The 24,918-nt window shown below is 33.8% G+C and overlaps 3 protein-coding genes across 3 annotated transcripts; 2 read left to right on the forward strand and 1 right to left on the reverse strand.

Annotated features, from left to right (window-relative positions):
- The first annotated feature begins 3,360 nt into the window (after window positions 1-3,360).
- On the forward strand, window positions 3,361-4,256 carry LOC143635657 (high-affinity nitrate transporter 3.1-like). The gene is made up of 2 exons (XM_077103431.1): window positions 3,361-3,542; window positions 3,720-4,256. The coding sequence occupies exons 1-2, from the start codon at window positions 3,413-3,415 to the stop codon at window positions 4,202-4,204; spliced, it is 615 nt and encodes a 204-aa protein (XP_076959546.1). The 5' UTR covers window positions 3,361-3,412; the 3' UTR covers window positions 4,205-4,256.
- An 8,326-nt stretch (window positions 4,257-12,582) lies between these two features.
- Window positions 12,583-16,550, forward strand: LOC143635680 (protein SIEVE ELEMENT OCCLUSION B-like). Its single transcript, XM_077103449.1, has 7 exons — window positions 12,583-13,032; window positions 13,515-13,637; window positions 13,853-14,301; window positions 14,372-14,481; window positions 14,592-14,734; window positions 14,809-15,291; window positions 15,856-16,550. The coding sequence occupies exons 1-7, from the start codon at window positions 12,847-12,849 to the stop codon at window positions 16,471-16,473; spliced, it is 2,112 nt and encodes a 703-aa protein (XP_076959564.1). The 5' UTR covers window positions 12,583-12,846; the 3' UTR covers window positions 16,474-16,550.
- A 4,629-nt stretch (window positions 16,551-21,179) lies between these two features.
- On the reverse strand, window positions 21,180-23,012 carry LOC143635658 (putative pectate lyase 5). Its single transcript, XM_077103432.1, has 4 exons — window positions 22,906-23,012; window positions 22,082-22,822; window positions 21,548-21,686; window positions 21,180-21,401 (listed from the first exon to the last, which is right to left on the reverse strand). The coding sequence occupies exons 1-4, from the start codon at window positions 23,010-23,012 to the stop codon at window positions 21,180-21,182; spliced, it is 1,209 nt and encodes a 402-aa protein (XP_076959547.1).
- Between the last annotated feature and the right edge of the window lie 1,906 nt (window positions 23,013-24,918).

Consider the following 24,918-nt stretch of genomic DNA (forward strand, 5'->3'; position numbering starts at 1 on the left):
AGTTTATAAAATAAACTACTTCTAGCACGCTCGTTAGAAAATAAGATGCCTTATACAAATATAATCCTTTCCAACACGCTCGTTAGAAAATATAATATATTTAGACAAAACCATTTCTAGGCGTTCGATTTTATAATAAATCACTTCTAACCCGCTCGTTAGAAAATTAAACGCTTAGATAAAATGTTTCTAAACATTGGTTAATATTAATTAACCATTTCTAATATGCTCATTAGAAAATTAACGTTTAGATATCAACGTTTTAAAACTTTAGTTCATAATAAACCGTTTCTAACATGCTCATTAGAAAAGTTAAATATTTAGACAAATATTTTAAGGCTTCTATTTATAAAATAATACGTATTTAACACTCATGTTAAAACCGTTGACGTTTACACAAAACGTTCATTTATTTTATAACATTAACCTGTTTCCAACGCGCATGTTAGAATGTCAAACGTTTATAAAACATTTTAACCAATGTGGGTTAAGAAAATACACAATTTTTAACACGCTCATTAGAAAGTAAAAGTGTATAAGCCTTTTTATTTAACAATAATGATATTTTCTAAATGTTTGTTAAAACTAAACGTACGCAAACGTTTTATGGTCTAGAAAATATCTTTTCTAAGACGCACATTAGAAAATACATGTTCCCAAAACATTTGAAACCAATATTATTTAGCAAATAATAATTTCTAACACGCTCGTTAGAAAAATAAAACGTTGACAAATGTTTTATTATATGGGTTTTTCAAAAAAATACCTTTTTCTAACATACTCATTAAAAAAAATCAAGTGATTCAAAATACATTTTGAAACATTTATATATTTTTATATATGATTCGACTTAACGAAACATAACCAAAACCCATAAACTCGAATATGTTTAATCAAAACATTTATTTTCGGATTCTATATTGTTCTCTAATAGTTAATCCGACTCATTTTTATGCATACATGATTTATTTGAAAAATTATAACGAAAATAGACATATATTTTTAACCATTACGATAATCCAAGATCCTCATATTGTTATTACTTGAAATAATAGATTGTTCTAAGAATTCAAGATCCTCATATTCTTAAAATAACGTTACTCGATTACGATGATGTCATTTTTTCTGAAAAATAAACTATGCTAAGTTAGTTTTTCAGAAATATTAATAGTGGTCGTTCCCACTAAATTAAAGTTACGCAAAACTTTTAATCCGAACTCTCGAATTAACCCACCGAAGGTGTTCTAAGTCCAACTTGAAGGGACCAAACAATGAGTTTTTACAAGAGTTTAGCGTTAAAAAATCCGAATTGTAACTGGTTTCCGTTTCTACAAAGTCACTCCTTCGAATAGAAACGGAAAAAAAATGTGTTTTAAAAACACAACTGCTTGAAACAAAACTAGTTTTGAGTCACACGAGAATGTTTTGAATACACGAACGGTGATTTTAAAAAAATCTGTTTTAAGATTGTAGGAAACCGTTCGCGTATAAAAATAAAACACTTTTAATAAAATGATTATAATACAAGAAATCAAACCTATCTAGGAAACCAAGTAAATTACAATACGAATTACACCGAAAAAAATCAAAATTACAATACAATTGAAATAAAATAATGCAAGAAAGGTGTAGAAGAAGAATGGTGTCGTAGTCTTTGTGGCCGAGGATCGTGGTTTACACGGGGCCCTTAAAACAAATTCTGGGTCTCTCCCCGTTTTGCTTCCCAGGGTACAAAGGCCTAAACAATATGTACTGCCGGGGAGGGCTCTAGCACCCGAATAGTACCTTAAAGAAAATGATGAAGATGATCAAGAATGTTGAAATTTTTTAGGGAGAAAGTTGGTGAAAATACAAGAGAGAATGTGTTATGTGGTGTGTCTTTCAACCAAGGAATACATTGGTATTTATAGTTGAAAAAACAACTCATTCACAATAACCACATGAGTTGAAACCTCAATCACCATTAATCAAAACTTTAATTTTTTGACCAAATTAAAGGAACCATTAACCAAAACTTTAATTTTTTTTTACCAAATTAAAGGACATTTTAATGGCTTTGACTAATTGACTAACAACCTTGAATAAAATAATTCAAAGTTTTTTTTTTTAACAAAAAATTTTCCAACAAAACTAACATACTATTAAATACTCATACAAACCACAATACATCCGCACCATGTTTCTTGAGATAGTTTTCCAAAAATTAAATGCATTCGAGTTCTCATTATGTGACATCTACATAAAAATAAAAGAAAAAAGGTAACTCCATGATTTAGAAGCCTGATAATGAAATACTCTAAACATGAATCATACAAATTTATTGTTGATCTTACACGATCTTTCCATTCATCCTACGGATACCAAATTCTCAATCGTGAGTCAGTTTCATCCATATCCCGATTCCATTATTAGTATGTGTGCACTCAACTTACGTATTTGCAACGTCAACGTCTCCTTTTTTTCCATATACGAATATATTACGTATTCTTGTACTTATCACATATGTGTACGATCATAAGTTGGCAATCAAACAACTTACTATCGTTTTTTTTGTTTCGCCCTTTGTCCTTTTCCAAAGCATTTTGAGACTATTCTATACTTACTGATAACACAATTTTGGCACTCAAAACTAGCCTCCAAACAAGTCCAGTTAAAAATGACACGAATTTGACCCCTTGAGCATGCTTAAGAGCCATCTTACACTTACATATAAAATGTTTTAACACTTTTGAGTTTTTCTATTTTGACTCCTTCAAAACATAACCAAGTATTATCCTAAGATATTCTTGTTAACGTTGTAGGCACCGTAAAACCTTTTCGTCATGGGCAAAACCGGTATTTAATTAGGGTGCAGGTTAACCAAACTGGTAACTTTTTATTTTTAGATGCAATGCAACAAAAAAAATAATGAATTAACGGATTTGATTAAATACTTTAGTTATTCTTTTTAAATGGTCATTGGATAGATTTTTGTGGTCATAACTCATAAGTGCCTCAAAAGCTTATCTTCTAGTTTTATGGATTGCAACGTCAAGTTATCATTATTTGTGTGACCCAAACTAAAAAATTTGAAAGTTAAGTTCATAGATATCTAAGCATCATAATCCGACCCAACGAAAAAAAAAATCTTGATTCCGTCACTGTTTTCCACGTAAATTTTGTCCCTTTATTTTATATATGAAATAATCTTGTCTACTTTGTAAGTTAAAAAGTAACTTAGTTTGACACTTAGTCAAATTTTCCTTGTCACTTGGGATATTATTATATACTCACATGGAGTTTGTGTATATATATAGGACCTCCAAAAGTGTAGGCCTTGAAATATATTCTTAAGTCTTAACCTATGATCATCACTAGATTTATAAGTGAACACCTCTAACTTCAAGCTTTAAAACATCAACTCAACTCACCAATGGAGCTTCCTTTTGTATTTCTTATTAGTTATCTAATATTATCATGTTTTGCAGCAAGTTGCCATGGTGTCACCTTCTCTTCCCTTCAAAAGACACTTATTGTCTCAGCTTCATCTCCACTAGGCCATGGTACATAAAATAAATTTAACTTTTTCTGCGTTTATATCGCGTGTTGGTTTTTGATATTTTGAGACCGCGTAATTAGTAGAGCAGTTGAAATGAATGTTTAATGAAGTTTTCCCTCATTTGGGTATGTTACATGATTAAACTTTTATTAGTTTCTCTAATTAAATCCAAGTCTTGCAGATTTAAAAGCTGGGAAAGATGAACTTACAATAAAATGGGAATTCAACCAGACTTTCCCACCTGGTACCGACTCGAGTTACAAGACTGTCAAACTCAAACTATGCTACGCACCTGAGAGCCAAAAGGACCGACCTTGGAGAAAGACGGTGGACAACCTAAAGAAGGACAAAACATGCCAACACTTGATTGTTGCAAGGCCATACAACCCTTCAAACAACTCATTTACTTGGACAGTTGAAAGAGACATCCCTTCAGCTAAGTTTTTTGTGCGCGTGTATGCGTATGATGGTCAAGAAGTTGCGGTCGGGTATGGCCAGAACACGGACCACAGCAAGACCGTTGGCTTGTTTTCTGTTCATGCAATCACGGGGCGTCATGCCTCGATTGATGTTGCATCGGCTTGTTTTTCGTTGTTTTCAGTTGGCTCGTTGGCCGGGTTTTTTTATCTGGAGAGGAGAAAGGGGAAAGTTTCGGAATACAAGTGAGGTGAGGATATTATAATGGTTGTTTTTCTTAAGTTTAATGAATGATCAATGTATGATTTGTTGTGTATATATTGTGTAATATATAACCTAAAATCAGTCAACAAAACAAATAAACAAACCTGGTAATCTTGTATGTCATTAAGATGAAGAAATTGCAACATGGACTATTCTCTGAATCCTGTAATCACTATCAGATAACGTATTTGTGGGTTACACACAATGATTTATCGGATAAGACAGAGAATTCTCTTGATGGAATTGGATTTTGATTTTTCTTTGATGAAGATCCAGAGAGAACCAAGTAACCGTTCGTCTTCTGTATGTGTGTCGATGAAGTTATGATTATTATTTTTTTTTAACCAGGGAATGCAAAATATGGTTTAATATAATCATTTCCTTTATGAGCCCAAATAAATAATTAAAAGCCCATTTGACATTACATTTAAGCCCAGGTATAAAACCAAATAACAAAGCCCAAATAACATTATTGTTAAACAAGCTCTCACTCCCGCGTCACCTAACTCGTTTAATCTCATAACGTTATTTCCTCCATCGACAAGTTAATCTAATAACACTAAAATATCCAACAATCCTCCCCATTTTAGTGATATCCATGATTAACTTAACCATCCTCACATAAACACAAACACTATGCATAAATGAAAATGTACGATGGATTGAATTTTCATCTTAGTATTTACACGTTACAAATATTAAAATATTTTGAGTGTCGCTATGGATTGAACCCAAGTTATCCATTTTTAATACTTTTAGGTAAATACACACGTGTTTCAAATCCAAATTCCACTTGACACTATATTTTACTAGCCTGTGTCCTAATCCTTCAAAGAATATATCAAAGCTCAAGTCCAAAGCTTCTTGAAGCGGCTAAACTTCATATTCTTATAGGTAGTTCATTATTCTCGCACCCGCACTGCAATTTATCAATGAACTATTAAGAAGCTATACTTCAACCTACTTTATCTTGCGGTCTGAACACATACCTTGGGATGATTATATTAATGTCTTCCAATATCGTTATTACAAGCTTGCCACATTGAATTCAGCATCTAACGTTGTATTAGATGGGAATTGGGTGTCTTGACATGAGATATCAAAGTATGGACTTTAAACCCATCTCCATGACTGATTTGTTCTCGAGATCTCTTCCTAACTCTTTAGTTAGATCATCAGACAAATTATACTCATAAATTACAAACTCAACAGATATCACATCTTACATGATGAGCTCATGAATCATGCTACGTATAATATATAACCGTCTAGACTTTCCATTATACATCTGACTATTACCCTTAGTCAACACTATCCCAACTGATAGATTTTGGTGATATCGGTTTGACCATAATGGAATTTCATAATAACAGTTTCATAGCCATTCAATCACTTTTATCAGTTGTTGCAATGCTAGAAACTCACATTCCATTATGGAGTGACGCAAATTCATTCCTTAATTACCTAAGAAATGAAACCTCCCCTTAAGAGAGTATACATCCACTTAGTTATACAACTTGTATAAGAATACACCTTCTAAAACTGAAGGAAAACCTGAATAACACAAACCATAGTTCATGGTTTCTTTCCGGTACTTAAGCAGTCTGTTTACTGCCTGTCCGTGTTAAGCACTATTAATTACTAACATATCTGCTCAACTTACTCACAACATAAACTATACCAGTCCTTGTGCTAATCATAGCATACATCAAGCATCCATAAGCCTGACACTTGGATCTATGGTAGTACTTACAAGAGGACAATTGAAATGATTAAATTTCTTCAAAACTTTCTCAATATAATGAGACTGTGTCATGATTCTATCATTGTACTCCTTTTAATCCTTATACAAAGGATCACATATGCCTCCCCCATATCCTTCATTTTAAAATTAGAAAACAATAATTTCTTATTTACCTAGTGAAGGCATGCTATGAAAATCCCATAAGTCTAAATGAACGAGTTAATACACATGTATGGCATATCAAAACCGGCATTAAATTCATTTTAGAAATCTCTTTCATTCTAAAATAATTCACATAACATAACTTGGCATGTCACAATATACAAGCATAATCTACCCTGCTATGAAATGATGATAGCATATAAACAAACTCAATAGCAAACGGGACATTAATATTATGTTTAAAAACTATTACATATATATCCAAATTCAAAAGAATTCATGTTGAGATAAGATAAAGTTATCCAACTCATTGACCTGTTTAAAACCATAGGTAGTTAAAACAAAATCCTAAACATGAGACTCTTTCAAATCCTTGGAACCTACAACACATAATCCAAAACAAATGTTTTCCAGGAGTAATATAAGTCTCACTTTTACATTTCTCATCCTAAGTACAGATCCATCTTCAACTGGTTCAAATTCTTCAAACCATTCTAGATCCTTGCATACTTGACTCGTATCACTCGGGTCTACACACCATGCAAGCATGTTATCCTGTACATAAAAGGATACAGAAATAAACGATACATAATTCTTAACAGAATTATATTTAGAAACCATTGAACTTTTAAGTCCAATAAAAAACCCGAAACCAAAGTTTCGTTTATTTCACACCCAATGGGTTTTCCTGACTTGTATACCTCTAATGGGTTTATCATTACTTGGGACGTAGCCCATCAACCCCATAGGTGTACCATACAAACAAATATTTTAATAAGATTTTTATTTCATTTGAATTATAAAATAATCATTGTTTCTTTAAATCAAACCAAATTTATGTTTTGCAAAATAAATAACATGTCCCGAATGAACAATTGAATCAACTACAAAACTCACATAAGTTTTATATATTCAAAGTACAATTAGTAAACTTACCTTGTAGAAGATTCGGGAATTTTTACCCATTTAACCAGCCTCATAAAACTTGTTTTCACCCAAATCTTTCACACGACAATCTTTAAGCTTCTTTTTGGGAAATCATTGTCCTAGTTAATCTTACGCTTATTTTTGTTTACCAAGACACATAACAACAAAAGCATTTCTGCCCATTTTGAAGTATTATAATAATAAAAAAAATAGCACTCTTCTAGCATATATTTGGTTCAGTCAGTATAACAAGCTTCAGTAACTGACCAAATATATCTCACCTTGTGTTGTCATTCTCATTATTCTTAAACATGAAGCAAATATAACTTGGTTTATTAGCATAACAAGATGAGTACATACCTCCCTTATGTAAACCCTTAGCATTTGCTTTTGAACAGAATATTGTTGATGTCGAGGAACAAAAGGTCGATAAAAGAAAACATAAAACAATTAACTTAGATTATTAATGAATCATTCGGATTAAGTTCATCCGAATTAATTACTTCGGATTAAGTTGACACCTCCGAATGAAACTCAAAACGAAATACTTCATACGATAAATAATTAACCCAAACACAACCAACAACATAGTGCTCTTTCTTTGGTCTAGAAACCGATTTCTTCAGTCTGTTTATGTTAAGGGTAAAACAGTTAACAAAATAGTAAACTCGCAAGGACAGTTTGGAAAGTAGCAACACAATTAACAATTTTGGTTTTTTGTTTTATTTATTATAATTAATTACAAAGAACACACCAACACAACGGTTATGTCTTGAACCAAAACAAACAATTTCTTATTGCTTTAGGGTCAGAACCGAATCCCTCCTTGGTGATGGTTTATCGGACAAAAAACAAATTAATGCCATCAAAATCAAAATCCAAATTTATTCCAACTTTGTTTTGATTTTTATATTCACATCTCCTATACATACATGAATTCATTATTCATATGTTAAATATAGATGTAAGTGACCATATAAATTTGTTTATATTCAACCACATGTATAAGTGCGGAAAATTAATAAAGGAAAAACCAGATTCAATTTCTCCAAGAGGGGAATTATCTACATCACCAAACCGAATCAAACTCTAAATAGGTTTATCTTTGTTGTATATATATTGTGTAATATATAACCCAAAATCAATCAATAAAACAAATAAATAAACCTGGTAATCTTGTATGCCATTAAGATGAAGAAATTGCAACATGGATTATTCTCTGAATCCTGTAATCACTATCAGATAAACCTATTTGTGGGTTACACACAATGATTTATCGGATAAGACAGAGAATTCTCTTGATGGAATTGGATTTTGATTGTTCTTTGATGAAGATCCAGAGAGAACCAAGTAACCGTTCGTCTTTTGTATGTGTGTCGATGAATTATGATTATTTTTTTTAACCAGGGAATGCAAAATATGGTTTAATATAATCATTTCCCTTATGAGCCCAAATAAATAATTACATTTAAGCCCAAGTATAAAACCAAATAACAAAGCCCAAATAAAATTATTGTTAAACAAGCTCGCACTCCCGCGTCACCTAACTCGTTTAATCTCATAACGTTATTTCCTCTATCGACAAGTTAATCCAATAACAATAAAATATCCAACATGATTAAACTCTAAGAGAGTGTGATGTGCTTGTGCATATAAGTGTATATGGATTAGACATAGCAAGCTTCTATTATGGAAAGGCATGTATGTGTTAGAATAAACAATATGGAGTTGGTTACATTGATTTGTATTGAGTCATAAATAGAAATACAAACATTTTTACATTTCTGGCTTGGTGTGAGAAAAAACCGATTAACCAAAACAAAATAACGGACACAAACTAATATCCAGCGGTTCTGGGTTTTGTTCAACCGAAAGTAACCTTAGGATATTGGTTATACCTCGTTCCAAAGTCGAACGCACTGAACATGGGAACTGAACTTGTTTGGATGTTTGCTATTAGATTTATGGCACAAGTTCATTAACTTGACACAAAATTTATAGATCCAAATTCATTACAATTTTTTTTTTCAGTACCAAAACATTTAAAGCCGAAAAGTAAACTGAAAGCCAACCCTTAGCCGAACCAAGCCCATACATAAAAGTATAAAACAGAAAAACCTAAATTGCGGTTTTGGTTGGGTTTGAGTCTAAAATCGACCAAACCGATCTCTGCACACCCTTATTTCACCCTCTAGATTAGTTTTCAACTTCTTTAGCATGCAAGGTTCGATCGAACTTGTTTTTTTTACAAAATGTTGGTCACGCCTGATAAGCTTGGTTTAACAATTAAAAACAGTTCTAGCCTCTAGGTTAACACTTTTACATAGCCAAACCAGCCCAACAAATCTTTAACTGTTTTGTTGTGCCAATTTTGACAGCTTAGATATATTGTTACCCAACCCAACCATCAAGTCTCCCACTCTCCCGATTGGTCAAATCGGGTATTTTTTCAAAACCAGGTTGAGGGGGGAGGATCGGACTTGATGATGAGTGAGTGTTTGGTTGTGACTAACTGTTAATAAATTATTAACAGTTAGATTGAGGGGGGAGGATCGGAGTTGATGATGAGTGAGTGTTTGATTGCACTTTTAGTTTATATATTTGTTGGAATGCAATTACATTGAGTTGTTTTTATATTTTATAAGTTACGAGCGAAAACGAACTAAACTTGTTTATATTTATAATTTATATTATGTAGTAAAGTAAAATAAATAATATTGTGGCCATTTCATGATTTCACGTTGACCTAAAATAAAATAAAATAAAATAAAAGAAGTTTACAATCATGTATTTGGTTTTGGATCTTGCAGCAGCAAAAGAAAATGTTAAGACTCAATTAATGAAGAAGTGGGCCCGTGGAGTAGGTTCTGGTCAGTGGTCAAGCACAATCTAAAAATAAAATATTAGTGGGCTTCACACATGCAAATGGACTTAAGCCAATCAAATTATGGGTTGCTGAATCTCGGTGGGGGAATGAACGAAATACAAAGGCCGATCCATTAAAGTTAAAGCCCAATGATAAACTCTACCGATATGAAGTCTGCTCCAACAACCAGGCCAAGTTTTCTACCCTCAAAGCTCTCTTCTTATTATATGCATGTATTTGATCTTGCAACAATACACACACATATATGATCTTAAATGTGGACTCATTGACTTGGGCGTCGAGATGCCCACGAGGCCTAAAGCCCTTGGGCCCTTTAACGAGTGCTTTTTGTGGTTGCAACTCGTTTCATGACCCGACAAAAGGAAACCTGCACCAAACAACATCTAGACTGATCTGAACAAGAGTTCTCTCTTCTAACATAGTTACCCGATACCATAACCTCTATAGCGTGATTTTAGACATGACCGTTTTATCCTTAAACAAATAATATACATATTTTTTTTTTTAGATTTAAATTTAGAAGCAACCTAAATTATCATTGCGTAACATGTTATGATGTTAACTTTCAGATTTTTGATACAAAAAAATTTGCATTAAAAATAGTACCGTGTTGTGTTTAACATATGGAACATGAAACAGTAAAGTTTCCCCTATTAAGCATCATAAATGTGTAACACACAATCTTCCTTGCTCTTTTTCACAAAGTGTCAACTAAAGAGAATAATATTTTCACATGATTCATGAACTAAGTCATCAAATAGTTGCTCATTCCATATTTTTGCACTAACTCCGTTTGGTACGATAATAAATAGGGGTCTTTTGTAATAGTCTAGTTGTACAAAAAGGACAATCGGGATGTGAAATGGACATGGATTAGTTGGATTATCTTTGTTCTTACGTTTCTCTTTCAACTCTATCTTCTTCTTCAATTCTGTTCATAACACCATTTAAATCAAAATTGTTACTCGTGTTTAAGTACAAAATCATTAATCATGTGCTTTGGAAGAGCTAGGATACATACCCATGATTCGCTTATAATTTTCTTTGGTCTTGTGCTCACCCCTACATAACACCGATTGTTTAGTGGTTATTGGATTTTAACAACTTGAATCATTTTTGTTTAAGGTAAAATAAGTTACTTTTGACATTATTTATTTTAAATTGATTATTTATGGTGAACTTATAAACTTCAAGTTGCTTAAAATTTGGAAATGAAAAACAAAATAATATTAAATGGGTCGAGTCATCAATCCGTTTATAGAACTTGATGCCGCCCAAAACGCAAATTATAACCCGTGAACCCATTTTAGCTTGTCGGCTTGCTGGACTAGTCGGGTTACATGATCCTAAACTTCCTTGACTTAGGATTGATGTTTTTAACACAAATAAATATACGTATCATTGACGAGAAGCAACTAACACCGGGTTAGACCTTTCCTTAAACTAAAAGTAAAAGTACAGTTTCCTTTGGCTTTATTCACTCCCTTTGGCTTTACAAAAAGTAAAAGAATACCAATGCTTTGATTGTTTCACACAAAGTTTACTGACAGGCTGTGTTGTTTACACTTATTATTAACTTATAATAACAAAAGTGATCATATCATGATTGCCATGTGTTTTCATTTTACTATTGGTTTGTTCTTCTTTATCCATTCGATCTCAAGTAGCTTACGAGTTGCTCGACTCGTTTACACCCCTACCTGCAACAACAAGTCCCCTTTTTTTTATTGATGTGTACCTATAAACCATGATGTATTATCTTGTTCCCAAACCGGCATTGTAACCTATACAGTCCATATCGCCGATATATCGGTTATCGGTCCCTTAGTAAAATGTCGGTGCAAAATATCAGTCCCGATATTATCGGCAATATTGACCGATTTTCCCGATACCAGTTTTTTAATTCTTAATTGTCAATTTTTAGTGTTTAATGGTAGTGTTTTAAGTCTTAATCAGTTCCTACTTGCTACCATTGTTGGTGTTTTTTAAGTTGTGAAAGGTTAATTTGCTAATGGTAGGTGAATATATTGAATTGTTAGTGTTAAATTGCTATATATATATATATATATTCTGCATGATATTAAAACTATTGATATCTCACCGTGATAACCAATATCTCAAATATTGGTCCTTGACCGATATTCGATATTTTTCCACATTAACTGCATAGATTGTAACCGGTTTGGCAATAACCAGTTAGGAACTGAACCGATTATAATCACTAATCAGGCTGAGAACCTCCTCGTTGAAAGCGAATAAAACCGTACCAAAACGGTCAAAAACCGGAACCAATTTGGAACCAAACCAATTTCTTTCCACTTGGAAACCGGTTTGGAACCAAAACCGATTGTGCAAAAACCGGTTTTGACTTTAGCTGACCCAAACCGGAACAGATTTCAGGGAAAAAGTACATGGTTTGTACACCACTATTCGGGGTATAATGCGGTCACATGTGCTTCCTATTTGTTGAGTCAGATCCGGCATAACGAACGGTCAGGCTAAAAGATTTAACTAAAAATGAAACACCGCAAACGGGCTAAACGGGCTGAATCTCAATCCCAAATGTATTCAAAAATGCATAAAACCCTCAAATTATTTTGTGAGATAAAAGTTTCTATTATGATCAAATTTAGCACATTTTCTTAAACTATGTCTTAACATATTAAGACATATGTAGTGGTCCACCATGATCTAAATGCTTATCCAAAGATAAAAACAGCTTTAACTTTAAGAGTTAACACATACCTTCAAGTAAGGTACTTGATCCAATTTCAACTTTAAAATATTCTCCATCTTTTCATTTCTATATATTGCCTAGATATCGCGTAATCAGAAAACCACACCAAGCTTACCTTCTTTCTTTACTCTTTCGGTTTTGAGCCCAAAGGGACCGATAGCAGCCCGAAAATGCAGCAACAAGTGGTTAAGAAGGATCGTCGAATGTTCACTTCGTCTGATGACAATGCAATAATGAAGCAGGTTGTTGGGACCCACTCACCCGATGGTCGTGAGGTTCACTTGGAACCCATTCTTAATGTCATTGAAGAAACGCTGCAGCAGGCCGTTCCTGCAAGTATTGATGGTGTCATTAATGTATGTGCAATTCTATACTTATGTTTTCATAAAAGGTGGCAATTTTTACCCGTTTGATTATGAACGGGTCGGTTTGGGTTGTGGTTTATCCTAACGGGGCGAACTAATCACAAGTTATCCAAATATTGTAACACTAAAACTTTTGTATTTATATCTAACTGATTAAGCAGGTCGAAAGTTGTCCAAAATGTATTTTATTGTAAATAATTTAAATTTGTGACCGTACTTAACACAAAGCTCAAATGGGTCGGTTTGGGTAATGTTTTTATTTCTAACGGGTTAAAGTGCTCAAACGTGTCAAAAGTCGTCAATAGTGTATTTCGTTCATCTAAAAAGTTATATTGTTATTATAATAATTATATACATTTTGTAATCATATTTAACACATTACACATAATCAAATTAACAAAATTATCGGTTTTGACGCGTTACCACCCATTTTACCAACTCTAATTTTTTAGACGCTTAACTTGTCATTTTAGGGCACACATAGCGGGCCTATTGATGCATTGACTGGAGAAGAGAAGCCCATTTTCGCTAGCTTTGAAGATGTTGATGGGATACCAGACGGATTGGCTAGCGTGATCCATAAAATTGCGTGTGAGGTTAGTATGCACATTTTGGCCCGTTTGCTAAACGGGTCGATTCGGGTTACGTTTTATTTCTATAAGATAAACCAGTAGCTATCTATAAAAAATGAAACTTTTGGCATAATTTGTTTAATATTTTTTATGTACAACCTGATATGGTACAAGACGGTAAAGCATGAACGCATAAAATACAACCTGCAAAGATTATTAATACTTTTAACCGCATGCAGTTTTCTTGCAAGTGCTCGGGTGGATCAGATGCTCATGCATCAGCATTAGCAATTCTCCACATGCTTTCAAACTACACATGGGAAGCTAAAGTGGTAATCTCATTAGGGGCGTTCGCGGTCAATTTCGGAGAATTTTGGCTTGTGGCTCAACTATTTGCCACCAATCCGCTTGCTAAATCGGTTGCATTGCTCAAACAACTGCCAAACATCATAGAACATTATAAATCACTCAAACCTAGGTTTGATGCTATTAATACTCTCATTAAGGCTATGCTGGATGTCACCAAATGTATCATTGCATTCAAGAATCTGCCTTATCAGTATCTCCAGGATGACACGCCACCAAAGTCAACGGCGTTGACTCATATTCCCACTGCGGTTTATTGGTCCATTAAGAGTATGGTGGCTTGTGCATCTCAACTAACAAGCCTTTTAGGCATGAATTATGAGTAAGTTTTTATTTTTATTTTATTACGTCGAAATCATAAGATATAATGTCTAGTATCCTAAACGGTGCAGGTATATCACGGCTACCTCAGAGGCATGGGAACTTTCGAGTTTGGCTCATAAGGTTCATAATATTCATGAACACCTTAAAGGACTACTCCTCCTTTGCATGCAAAATATAGGTAGGTATTTAAGTATTCAACTACTTTTTGTAGTTTTAATGTTTATGGTGTGATGATCCTTAGATTACTCCAAAGACAAAAAAATAATATTCATACTAATGTTACTGCAGAGGAGAAACAACATGATGAATATTATCTCATGCTTGTACGAATCTTTGATGTGTCTCACTTAGACAACTTGAAGATTCTCAAGGCTTTGTTTTGTGCCAAAGATGACATTCATCCGCTTCTTGATGGATCATCAAAAGCACGGGTTAGATTTTGGATCCTTTTCATATTTTTAATTCTTTAATACACTTTCATTAACTAATCAAATGATTAAAACAGGTTAACGTGGACGTGTTAAGGAGAAAGACGGTGTTGTTGCTAATATCAGACCTCGACATCTCTCACGAAGAGATACTAGTCCTCACTCAAATCTACAAAAACTCAAGAATCCAACCGGACCTTAACTATGAAGTCGTGTGGGTCCCGGTTGTGGACAATTTGACAGCATGGAATGATTTAAGTCAACACAAGCTTGAGCAGCTTCAATCAATGATGACGTGGCATATGCTGCATCACCCGTCATTGCTAGAACCAGCAGTTGTTAAGTACATCAAGCAAGTATGGCACTTTGAAAAGAAGCCGATTTTAGTACCATTGGATCCGCAAGGCAAAGTGACATCAGCAAACGCGCTCCATATGGTTTGGATTTGGGGAAATGTTGCTTACCCTTTTACTAGCATGAAAGAGGATGCATTATGGAAGGAGGAATCTTGGACACTAGAGTTTTTGGTAGACAACATTGATCGATATATATTACGTTGGGTAATTAACTTCTTTTACTTAGTAGCATTTTCGTAAGTTTAGTTACGAACTTATAACTTAATTGTTATACTAATTAGGCATGCAAACGTACCAAACGTTCAGTGAGCCAAAATTCGTGAACTCTTTGGTAGGAAGTTCGTTTATTAATAAACGAACGAACATGGACAAAAAAATGTTGTTTAGTTAGTTAAACAAGCGAATATTAACACATGTCTCGTTCATTCATTTATGTTCATGAACGTTCGTTTATTAAAATTCATTTATGTTCGTTAATACATAATTTAAATATTTTTGGCCCATTACAACTTAGTTTAGTTTAATAACTTTTTCGGCCCAACACATTCTTTTTCACATTACTTTTAACTGGTTTTAGCTCAGTTATGTTCATTCATCTACGTTCAGTTATGTAACTTATGCTCATTTACTTAACGAACGAACACAACTAAGAAACCCCTTATCGTTAAATTCTTCGTGTTTGATCGTTGGTTCATTAAAACTTAAAAGGACGGTTCATTTACAAGCCTAATACTAATTAGATATTCTCAATATGTTTAATATTACTAGATTGCTGAAGACAAATACATATGCTTGTATGGAGGAGATGATCTAGAATGGATCAGGAAATTTACGAAGATTGCAACGAAACTTGCTCGAGACACAGGCATCCCGTTGGAGATGGTTTATGTGGGAAAAAGTGGAACCAAAGAAAGAATAAGAAAAATAAGTACAACAATCAGTGAAGAAAAACTAAGCCACACATGGCCCGACCCGACTTCCGTGTGGTACTTTTGGACCCGACTCGAAAGCATGTTGCACTCAAAGATTCATCAAGGTAAAAGTGTCGAAAACGACCCGATTATGAAAGAAGTGATGACCATGATGAGCTTTGATGGGGGTGAAAAAGGGTGGGCATTGATTTGTAAGGGATCAAGTGACATGGCAAGAGCAAATGCTGACTTGGCGTATTCGAGTTTAGCTGAGTATGGTAGTTGGGAAGGAGATGCGCAGGAGAACGGGTTTGTCCCGGCTTTGAATGCATACTTGGCGCAAAAGCATACACCTCATCATTGCACCCGACTTATTCTTCCCGGGGTTAGTGGTGAAATTCCTGATGTGGTGGTGTGTTCGGAATGTGGTCGGACTATGGAGAAATTCTTTATGTTTCGTTGTTGTACCGATTAAGGAGAACGATCGCTTGATCGTTGTGTTTCGGTTGAGTTTGAATTTATGTTTTGTTACTTGTTTTGGTATCAGGACCAGTGTGATACTGGTTCTTTGTTTTTAAATAACTAACAGTGTGTTATTATTATTATTATCATCATTATTATTATTTTCTACTTGCATTGTACAAGAATGAAAACTTGTATTCTTGTATTGAGTTTAAAGAAACATACATTCTAACATTTACAAACAACAGATGCAATGACAAGTTATCTGAAAATGGCATCAAAATCTTTCATTCATAAATTGCAGAAGAAACAAATATTGCAGTGATGGTATCGGTACGGTACCTTAGGAATCTAAAAGTAACCGATGAAGCATCCTTTCCAGATGTGTTGTTTCAATCTTGTATCCGCCTTTGGCTTCTGCGATAGCAGCAGGAACTCATTTAACTGGTTCTGCATTGACAAAATAATACCTGCATAAATATGCATGGATCTTCAAAATTTATAAATAATTTTTCAAACTTATTAATCCGATTGGATTGATAACTAGCAAATACTTCAAAGATTTTGACCAATTTTGACAATCGTTGACCAATATTTGACCAATTTTGATCGGTTTTGAACGATTTGGATCAGCTTTGACCCATTCCCCTTGCTTCTTGCGCCTAGGCCCATTTTTCAGAATAGGCTAAATAAAAACGCTTCTACTTCCTAAGCGAGCGCTTCGACATTGTCTATGCCAAGAACATGAGAAGATAAAAGCCGATCAAAAGAAACAAGGAGTGCTAATGAAACTTAGATCTATGAGAGGTCAAAGGCATTATATCGATACATTTTGTTATTCAACTTTTGGAGTTACATTTGAACCTTGACTAACTTAGAACTTTTGGTGCTAATTAGAAAATATTAAATGTTATATAATAACCTTTGTTTATTTTATTTTAAGATTAGCATTATTTTTCATATACATCATATATTTTTTATTTAAGTGCGTTTTTCCCCTCAGACCCTTGCTTTTTTTGCGCCTTGTGCCTGGTCCCAGGTGACGCCTATGTGCCTTGAGTGTGCTTAGCGCATTTGATAACTAAAGTTTGACCAACTTCCGATTTGTTGGTCCAATTAGGTGAAATCAAATTGATAGCATACCGACTAGCAATTAATCGGCAAGCGATTCTTACAATTGAATTTGCTACTAGCAAATTGCAGATATGAAGGTGGACATTTTTTTGATACACAAATAGTGTTGAGAAACCCTAGCTAGCATGTGAATAACCAATGCAATCCTGATTTCTGTACATAATTTGATATAATAATAACATAATTTGATATAATAATAACATCAAATATATATTGTGTGTTTTATTCAAAAATTCGTCGTTTAGCTTCCCCTTATCCATGTCCGTCCCAATTGGATAGGATATTATCGGCGTTGAGATTGAATGAGGTATTGTGCCCGTCGGAAACAGATGCCTTTGTGCTTCTAGGTTTTTGTGTTGTTGGTCCCACACACTTCTAGTGATTTCTCACAATGCCGCCATGCAATACATGCATAATTTTCTTTTTTTGAGGAACCTGCCATGCACTTACTTCAGGGCCGGCCCTTAGGGGTGGCATGGTGGTCGACGGTCACAGGCCGACACCCCGCTAGGCCCGAAAATTTTTATTTTTTTTTTGAAAAAAATTACATGTATTTAAGACACACTTAATTCTTTTTTTATATAAAAATTTTTTACACAACCCAAATTATAACTAAGTAAGCCCATATAAATATTAAACTGTTTAAACCTAACAAAATACTCCTTTTATTTAAGGTTCAAAAAAAATTTCGTCCTCAGTCCAAAAGTTTTTTTGCTTTCTCGGAGCCAGCCCTGACTTACTTACTCTTCCCTAGCCAATGCCATATTTTGGTCATCAGACGGCCGTTTTTCTAACAAGAGGGGGGCGTGTGTGGGTGCAAGCGTGTACAGTTGAGGCGACGTACCTATGTGTGCTTGGATCAACGTGGTCGGAAGGTGGTGGCACTGTAGTCAAACACTAGCTAGGAGAAGACAAGGTGGGACCTGCCTAGAATTGTACATTAAGTAAAAAAAAACATCAATACCCCTCATTAAATATTAAACATTAAAATTTGGATGAAGTTAACGAAATGAATGAAAAGGGTGAGTTTTTAAACCACAAAAATAGTCGGGCTGAAAAAAATTTGATAAAGGCAACAATGATCAAACCATATGAATGGAAATAGAGTTTACTCAAACTATCAAAGTATCAAGTAACTGGCTTTGAACATAGTTTCATAAAATCACATACTTTATAAGCTAACATCCAAAATAGCTTGGAAAATAAAATAAGATAGAAAAAACTTGAGTATCATAATTAAGGAAAAATCAACTCAATGCCCATCAAGTCTGAATAAACACTAAAGTAATTAAAAGCATTTTTTTAATGAAGGGTTTATAGACTATTGGTATTAAGAAGTTGAATATGTGTGAAGTATCTCTCAAATGATGAGATTGAGGTATCATTTTGGAAAAGAAAAAATAGTAAATTTAAGAGTAGATTGTGTTTAGGTTTGTTGTTAAAAAATTTAAACATTTGTCTATATAAAAGATTATTCAACTTTCTGCATGTGTAGTAACATTATGATTGTTTTATGAAATTTGATTAATGCATATGATATAAAATTTATTTTGTGGTGTATAGTTTATATAAATTAAAAGGAAAGGGTCAAGCAGCCAAAGTATAGGGATGCGTGAAGGTACTGGGTATGGTACTAAAACGATATCAAAGGTACCTTCGCTATTAATTCGGTACTCATGTACGACACTGATAGTTTATTGATGTCTTGTCTTTGGTACCCGCTTTTTGAGTTTTCTAGATCAATATGGTGCCGATATTTTATTGATTTTTTTTTCTTCGTTACCAATATCTATATTTTTTAGTAATTTTCGCTATTTCTAATATCGATACCAAGAAGGGATATTAACTATGGCTGTCACTTTTACCCGAAACCCGATCCGAAAAAATCCATACCCGAACCCGAACTAACCCGACCCGAAGAACCAGAACCCGAGAAAAGACTAACTCGAACCCGAACCGAAGTAATTTGGGTTGGTTCTCGGGTAGGGATGAGCAAAAATCGGTATGGTACCGATTGGTACCGATACCGAACCGGTACCGGTGCCGAAATCGGTACCGATTTGGTACCGTCGGTACCGAATCGGTACCAAGGTTTTGAATTTTCGAGACCGGTACAGTACCGGTATTTCCCGAATTTTACCTTAAATACCTGTACCGAACCGAAATTTTCGGTACCGGTACTGGTACCAAATATTTTTGATTTTCGGGGTCGGGATTTTTGGGACCGGTACGGTACCGAGCTCATCCCTATTTCGGATTTGATTTATAAGTTTCGGGTCAACCCGAAAAACCTGAATAAACTTCTAGTTTTAAAATTAAATATATTTTTATGTATAATAAGCTAAGTCTTAGCCACTAAAGTTATCATAATCTAGCTATTATGGATCGATTGTTTATTATAATTTATCAAGTATGTTGGTTTGTTATTTGATTATTTGTGTTATAAGCAAAGAAAAATATGTTGTTTTACTTTTAGCATTGTAGTTTTTATTTTATTTTTTTGTTTTTATGGTTTTTTTTTTCTTTTGTTTGTTTGTTTTCTAGGATACTCGAAACCTGATTAACTCAACCCGAAAAAACCCGAACCCGAATTACCCAAACCGGAAAAACCCATGAGAGATTTGGGTTGGGTTTCGGGTTAAGATTTAAAACTTTGAAACCAGAAGAACCCGACCCGAAAAACCTGAAAACCGAAAAAACGAACCCGAAGAACACCCCTGTTATTAACCACTAATGAAACCACACTTACTTTCTTTTTTTCTAAAAAAGGTATTAGACCATGACAATAAAACAAAACACAAAAACTAAAACGTAAAGGACAAATTTGATTTAGTTATTATTGTCTACATAAATTACTAAGTTAAGAGTATTTTACTTAAGGTATTGATTTCATTCGGACAGTGAATTTAAAATATAAACTTGTAATTGATTTTTTCCAATTCAAAAAAGAGCAATCTGCTTCTAAATTCTAATTAATTATCACCAAATATTGAAAAAGAATAAAACTAACATTTTATTTAGCATAAATTCATTTGAATATAAACATGTTATGCAATCTCCTCCTGATTTAAATCCAAGTAATGTCTTGGACACGACATTTCGCAATCCTTTCAAAACAGATTGACTTCCCTTGGTCTAAAAAACCGAGGAAGTTAGCCTCGTGGGCGAATTCGCTTGTAATCCACAAGAACAAGAGGTCTATGATCGATGCAAATATGGCGACTTTATGGTGGATGCTTTGAAGGACTCAAAATGAGATTCAATCAATACATGAGAATTATTTTGTCTAGCTTAACAGTTCAAAAACATACAAATTAAGATAAAGGATAAATATATGTGTGATTGCTAGAGATTACCTAAAAAGAGAATTCATATGTTTTTTTCAACTAAAGTTTTCATAGAGTGGCAAGCCAAGGTTGTACCTTGGAAGAACATAGTTTAAATCAAAATGTAAGATTAACAAATAATAATAAATATAAAACTAGCTCGCATTAAGGAGCAAAACTAAATTATATAACTAAGCCAAAACATGTAAAAGATATGGCTAATAACTTTGGCATTTTGAGTCAAGGTTAAGCATGTGAATCAACAGCGTGCGCCTATTCTACAAGCTAGTGCGCCTGCATTGGCCGTGATGATGGAAACGTCCGATGAGGGCCTAGCTTCAACGCTTGAAGCCTTCACATAACTAGATCTAGCCCCAACCCCCGACTCTACAAAATATGCACCATTCAACATCAAGTCGCCTTCCGAACTCCAATCCCAGTTTTTCCATTCACTCTTCGGTGCACCCTCATGTTTAGTCACCTATATAGTAACCACATTTTTAAATAATATATTTTTTTAATAAAGTAGTAAATATATTTTTAAATTTTTTATGCAACTTTCACTAGTACAATGCGAAAAATGTTGCACGTTAGCACGAAATAGTTTGTTTAACGGTGTTTAATTACCTCTTTGCTATTTCTATTATCAGATGCAAGGAACCGATTCCCTTGGCTTTTGATGGTCGGATTAGCACTTCCTCCGATCGCATACATCCCCCATTCGGTGTAGTCGTTGTTCACCACATGAATGTAACCATGCCGGCATCTACAATTTAACATATAGTCATATCAAACATTATTCAAAACTTAACAAATATTTTTCTAACAAAAACATATCTCATTAACGTAATTACAAATATAAAAAAATTTAAGAAAAAATTCTTTGAAAGTTTTAAAATATTCATATGAAAGTAAACAATACATTCGAATACCCAAAAAAAAAAGAAAAAAAATCTTAAAAAGTTTTAAAATATTCGTATGAAAGTAAACAATACATCCGAATACCCAAAGAAAAGGAAAAAAAACTCTTTAAAAGTTTTAAAATATTAATGTGAAAGTAACTAATACATTCGAATATTCATATGAAAGTAAAATTTAACCAAAAATAACGACAATAACATTTAATTTTAATAAATAATTAATTAATAAATATAAAAATACCTTGGCATTCTCTGGACCAGCCCTTCACCAAAGTGATTAAAAGCAACAGTGACTTGCATATTCTTGTCTTTCTCATACGAATCATTATGGCCCAAAAGGATCGCTTTGTCATGTTTGGTCATATAATTGTTAGATAACGTAATCGCGGTGGATCCCATGATGACGTCGATCAAGCCGTCAGCGCAATTAGACAGCGTGCAATGATCGACCCACACATGACTTCCACCAAATACGGACACACCATCACCATCACACATCGTCCTATATCCGAAGTGCTCCGGGCTACTCCTAACCAAAGCATTACCCGCAGGCTTACAATCATGAATATTAATTCCATGAATAATAATATTTGTAACATATTGTATCGTAATGCACGGTCCCCCAGCTATGTGCACACTCGCACCACGACCATCAATTGTCTTGAAACTATTCATGATTAGCTCTTCTTTAAGCTTAATCACCATGTCGCGCTCGAAAATAATCCAAAGCGGCTCATCTTGAATGACACCATATCGTAAGGTCCCTTCTTTAGGGTTTACAGCATCATCGTCACTAGAATCAGTGACCACGTAAATCTCCCCGTGTTTGCCACCAACGGCATCTTTTCCAAAGCCAATGGCACAGTCCGCCAGACGTTGGCGATTTTTATCCCAGTCAGGATCACACCGCCAACAGTCGTCAATCGGGTTCCCTATCTCGCAAGATAGGGAACCCAAGTTGCGTCTAGATTTATTTAAACTCCTAAACATAAAGTTAAATTTAATTTTGAATATTATAATATAATATGTGTATAAACTATAAATAGTTGGTAGTGGTGAATATACCTTTGTACTTCTAGTACCACGTTGTGAGGATCTTGTCTGTCGGCGGATACGAGGATGGGGGAGATGAAAGAGAATACGAGGAAGAGAGAGCTAAACAGTGGGGACATGTTTGTTTTTGTTTTTGTTTTTGTTTTTGTTTTTGTTTATATGTTTGAGAATTTTGATTAACATTAACAGAGGTATATATAGAGAGAAGAAAACGTGCAAAAGTAATACCGTGATTAACTAAAATCGTTGTGGTTTAATTTGGCGGTTATTGTCTGTCATATTCTAACACACAATGTTTGAATACTGCATGTATATGTTTACATAAATATAATTATAATTATATAAGGTAGGTGTACATAATTTATAGAGGGAAATAATTAAGTTAAAAATGGAAAAGAATTCTAAAAGGGGTAGGAAGATATGTTAAATTATTTGTAATTACTTTTTAGCTTTATCTACTTATATAGAGAGAGATTTTGTCGAGTTTTAATCTTTATGGGCTTAGAGGTGCACAAACCGGATTATGGGTTTAGAGGTGCATAAACTGGTTTTAAATCCAAAACTGGTTTGGGTTAAAATCGGGTCGATTTGGTTAACAATTTTTTGCCCATCTGTGTCGGCTATTACGCTATATTTTCTTATTAAAACTAGATGTAATCGTTTTACTGATTCTTGTGGCGGCAGAATGGCTATTAAGTGGCAGTCGGCGGTATGGTTTCTCAAGAAAACACTCAAGCCAAACTATGAAGTGGCGTGAGTCCGGTTAAGACAACATAGTCTGACCAAAATAGGGGCATCGGGGCTCTCCATATTTAGAAAGTGTTGTAGCCTAACTACAAAAAAGCTGCCTTCAATAAAAGATAATAATAAATAAATCGAATAAACCTTTTTCTGATATTATATTAATCCATGATTTTTAGAAACTTTGTTAAGGATATACATGGCACCATAACAACTTTTTAGCTACATTAATGGCAGTTAAGGTTAAGAATATATTTATTTATATAAAGAGAATATACGAAACTGTTATTTTTTTAAATTTAGTGTCTCAGTTTTTACAAGTTTTAATAACTTTATTCACATTGCACTTTTTAAGCTATATCATAGAATTGATAACTAAGTTTAATTTTTCAAAATTACTAGGGAGAGATACGGCGCAAAGAAAAAATGAGCCGTGTAACTAACGGCAGTGCATCCTAGTGTTGCACTGAAAGCTGAAAAAAAAGGTACATTGATGAATAATGATTTTAGTTAGCGTAAGAAATTGTGGTTTCGGATATTTATATAATGTTGTTGTATTAAAAAATGATTTAATTAAATAGTTCTTGTATTGTTTCGTCTATGGTAGAACGGGGAGTTCAAACCAGGGCCGGCCATGAGAATTCGCGTGCCTCGGCGAACAAAAAAAATATATGTCCCCTAAGCTAGTGTACTAATAATGTAAACAATTTTTTTAACGACGATTAAAATTATGACAATAAACATAACAATTAGCAAAATAATTGTATTAGAATAAGTTTATGACATATTAAATAAGCTAATAGTTAACCGAGGATTTGTGAAGCTCACATAATATTCTTGATAGCAATTTGGTGAATCAACTCATCTAGTTTACGCTCTCTAATATTATGTTCTCGAAAGCTATGATCACCGACCCGCTAAGTCTTTCTTGGGGTATTGTGGATCGTAAATAAAAATTCAATAACTACAATTTCGAAAAACTCCTTTCTGCAGATGCTACCGTGACTGTTGCTGTTCGAAGTCGACGTTGTTGTTATCCTGCCTATTCATTTCATTTTTTAATTTATTTATCTTTTATTGATTAATTAAAAGTAACGGGTCTCTTTCAATTTTTAATAACCTATAAGTCTTTAGATAATTTAAAAAAATTGAGTCTAAAAAGTGTGTGGGTATTATAAAAATAGTAGGATTATAAGTGTTCGGATATTCTATATATATAACACTGGGAATTTTTTAAAAAAAAATTGTGCCCCTGAAAAAAATGTGCCCGGCCGGACGCCCACA

This window comes from Bidens hawaiensis, unplaced genomic scaffold (assembly GCF_021521415.1).
Source record: "Bidens hawaiensis isolate Kalapana, Puna unplaced genomic scaffold, B.hawaiensis_p1.1 tig00007641_1, whole genome shotgun sequence".
Classification (NCBI taxonomy): Eukaryota; Viridiplantae; Streptophyta; class Magnoliopsida; order Asterales; family Asteraceae; genus Bidens; species Bidens hawaiensis.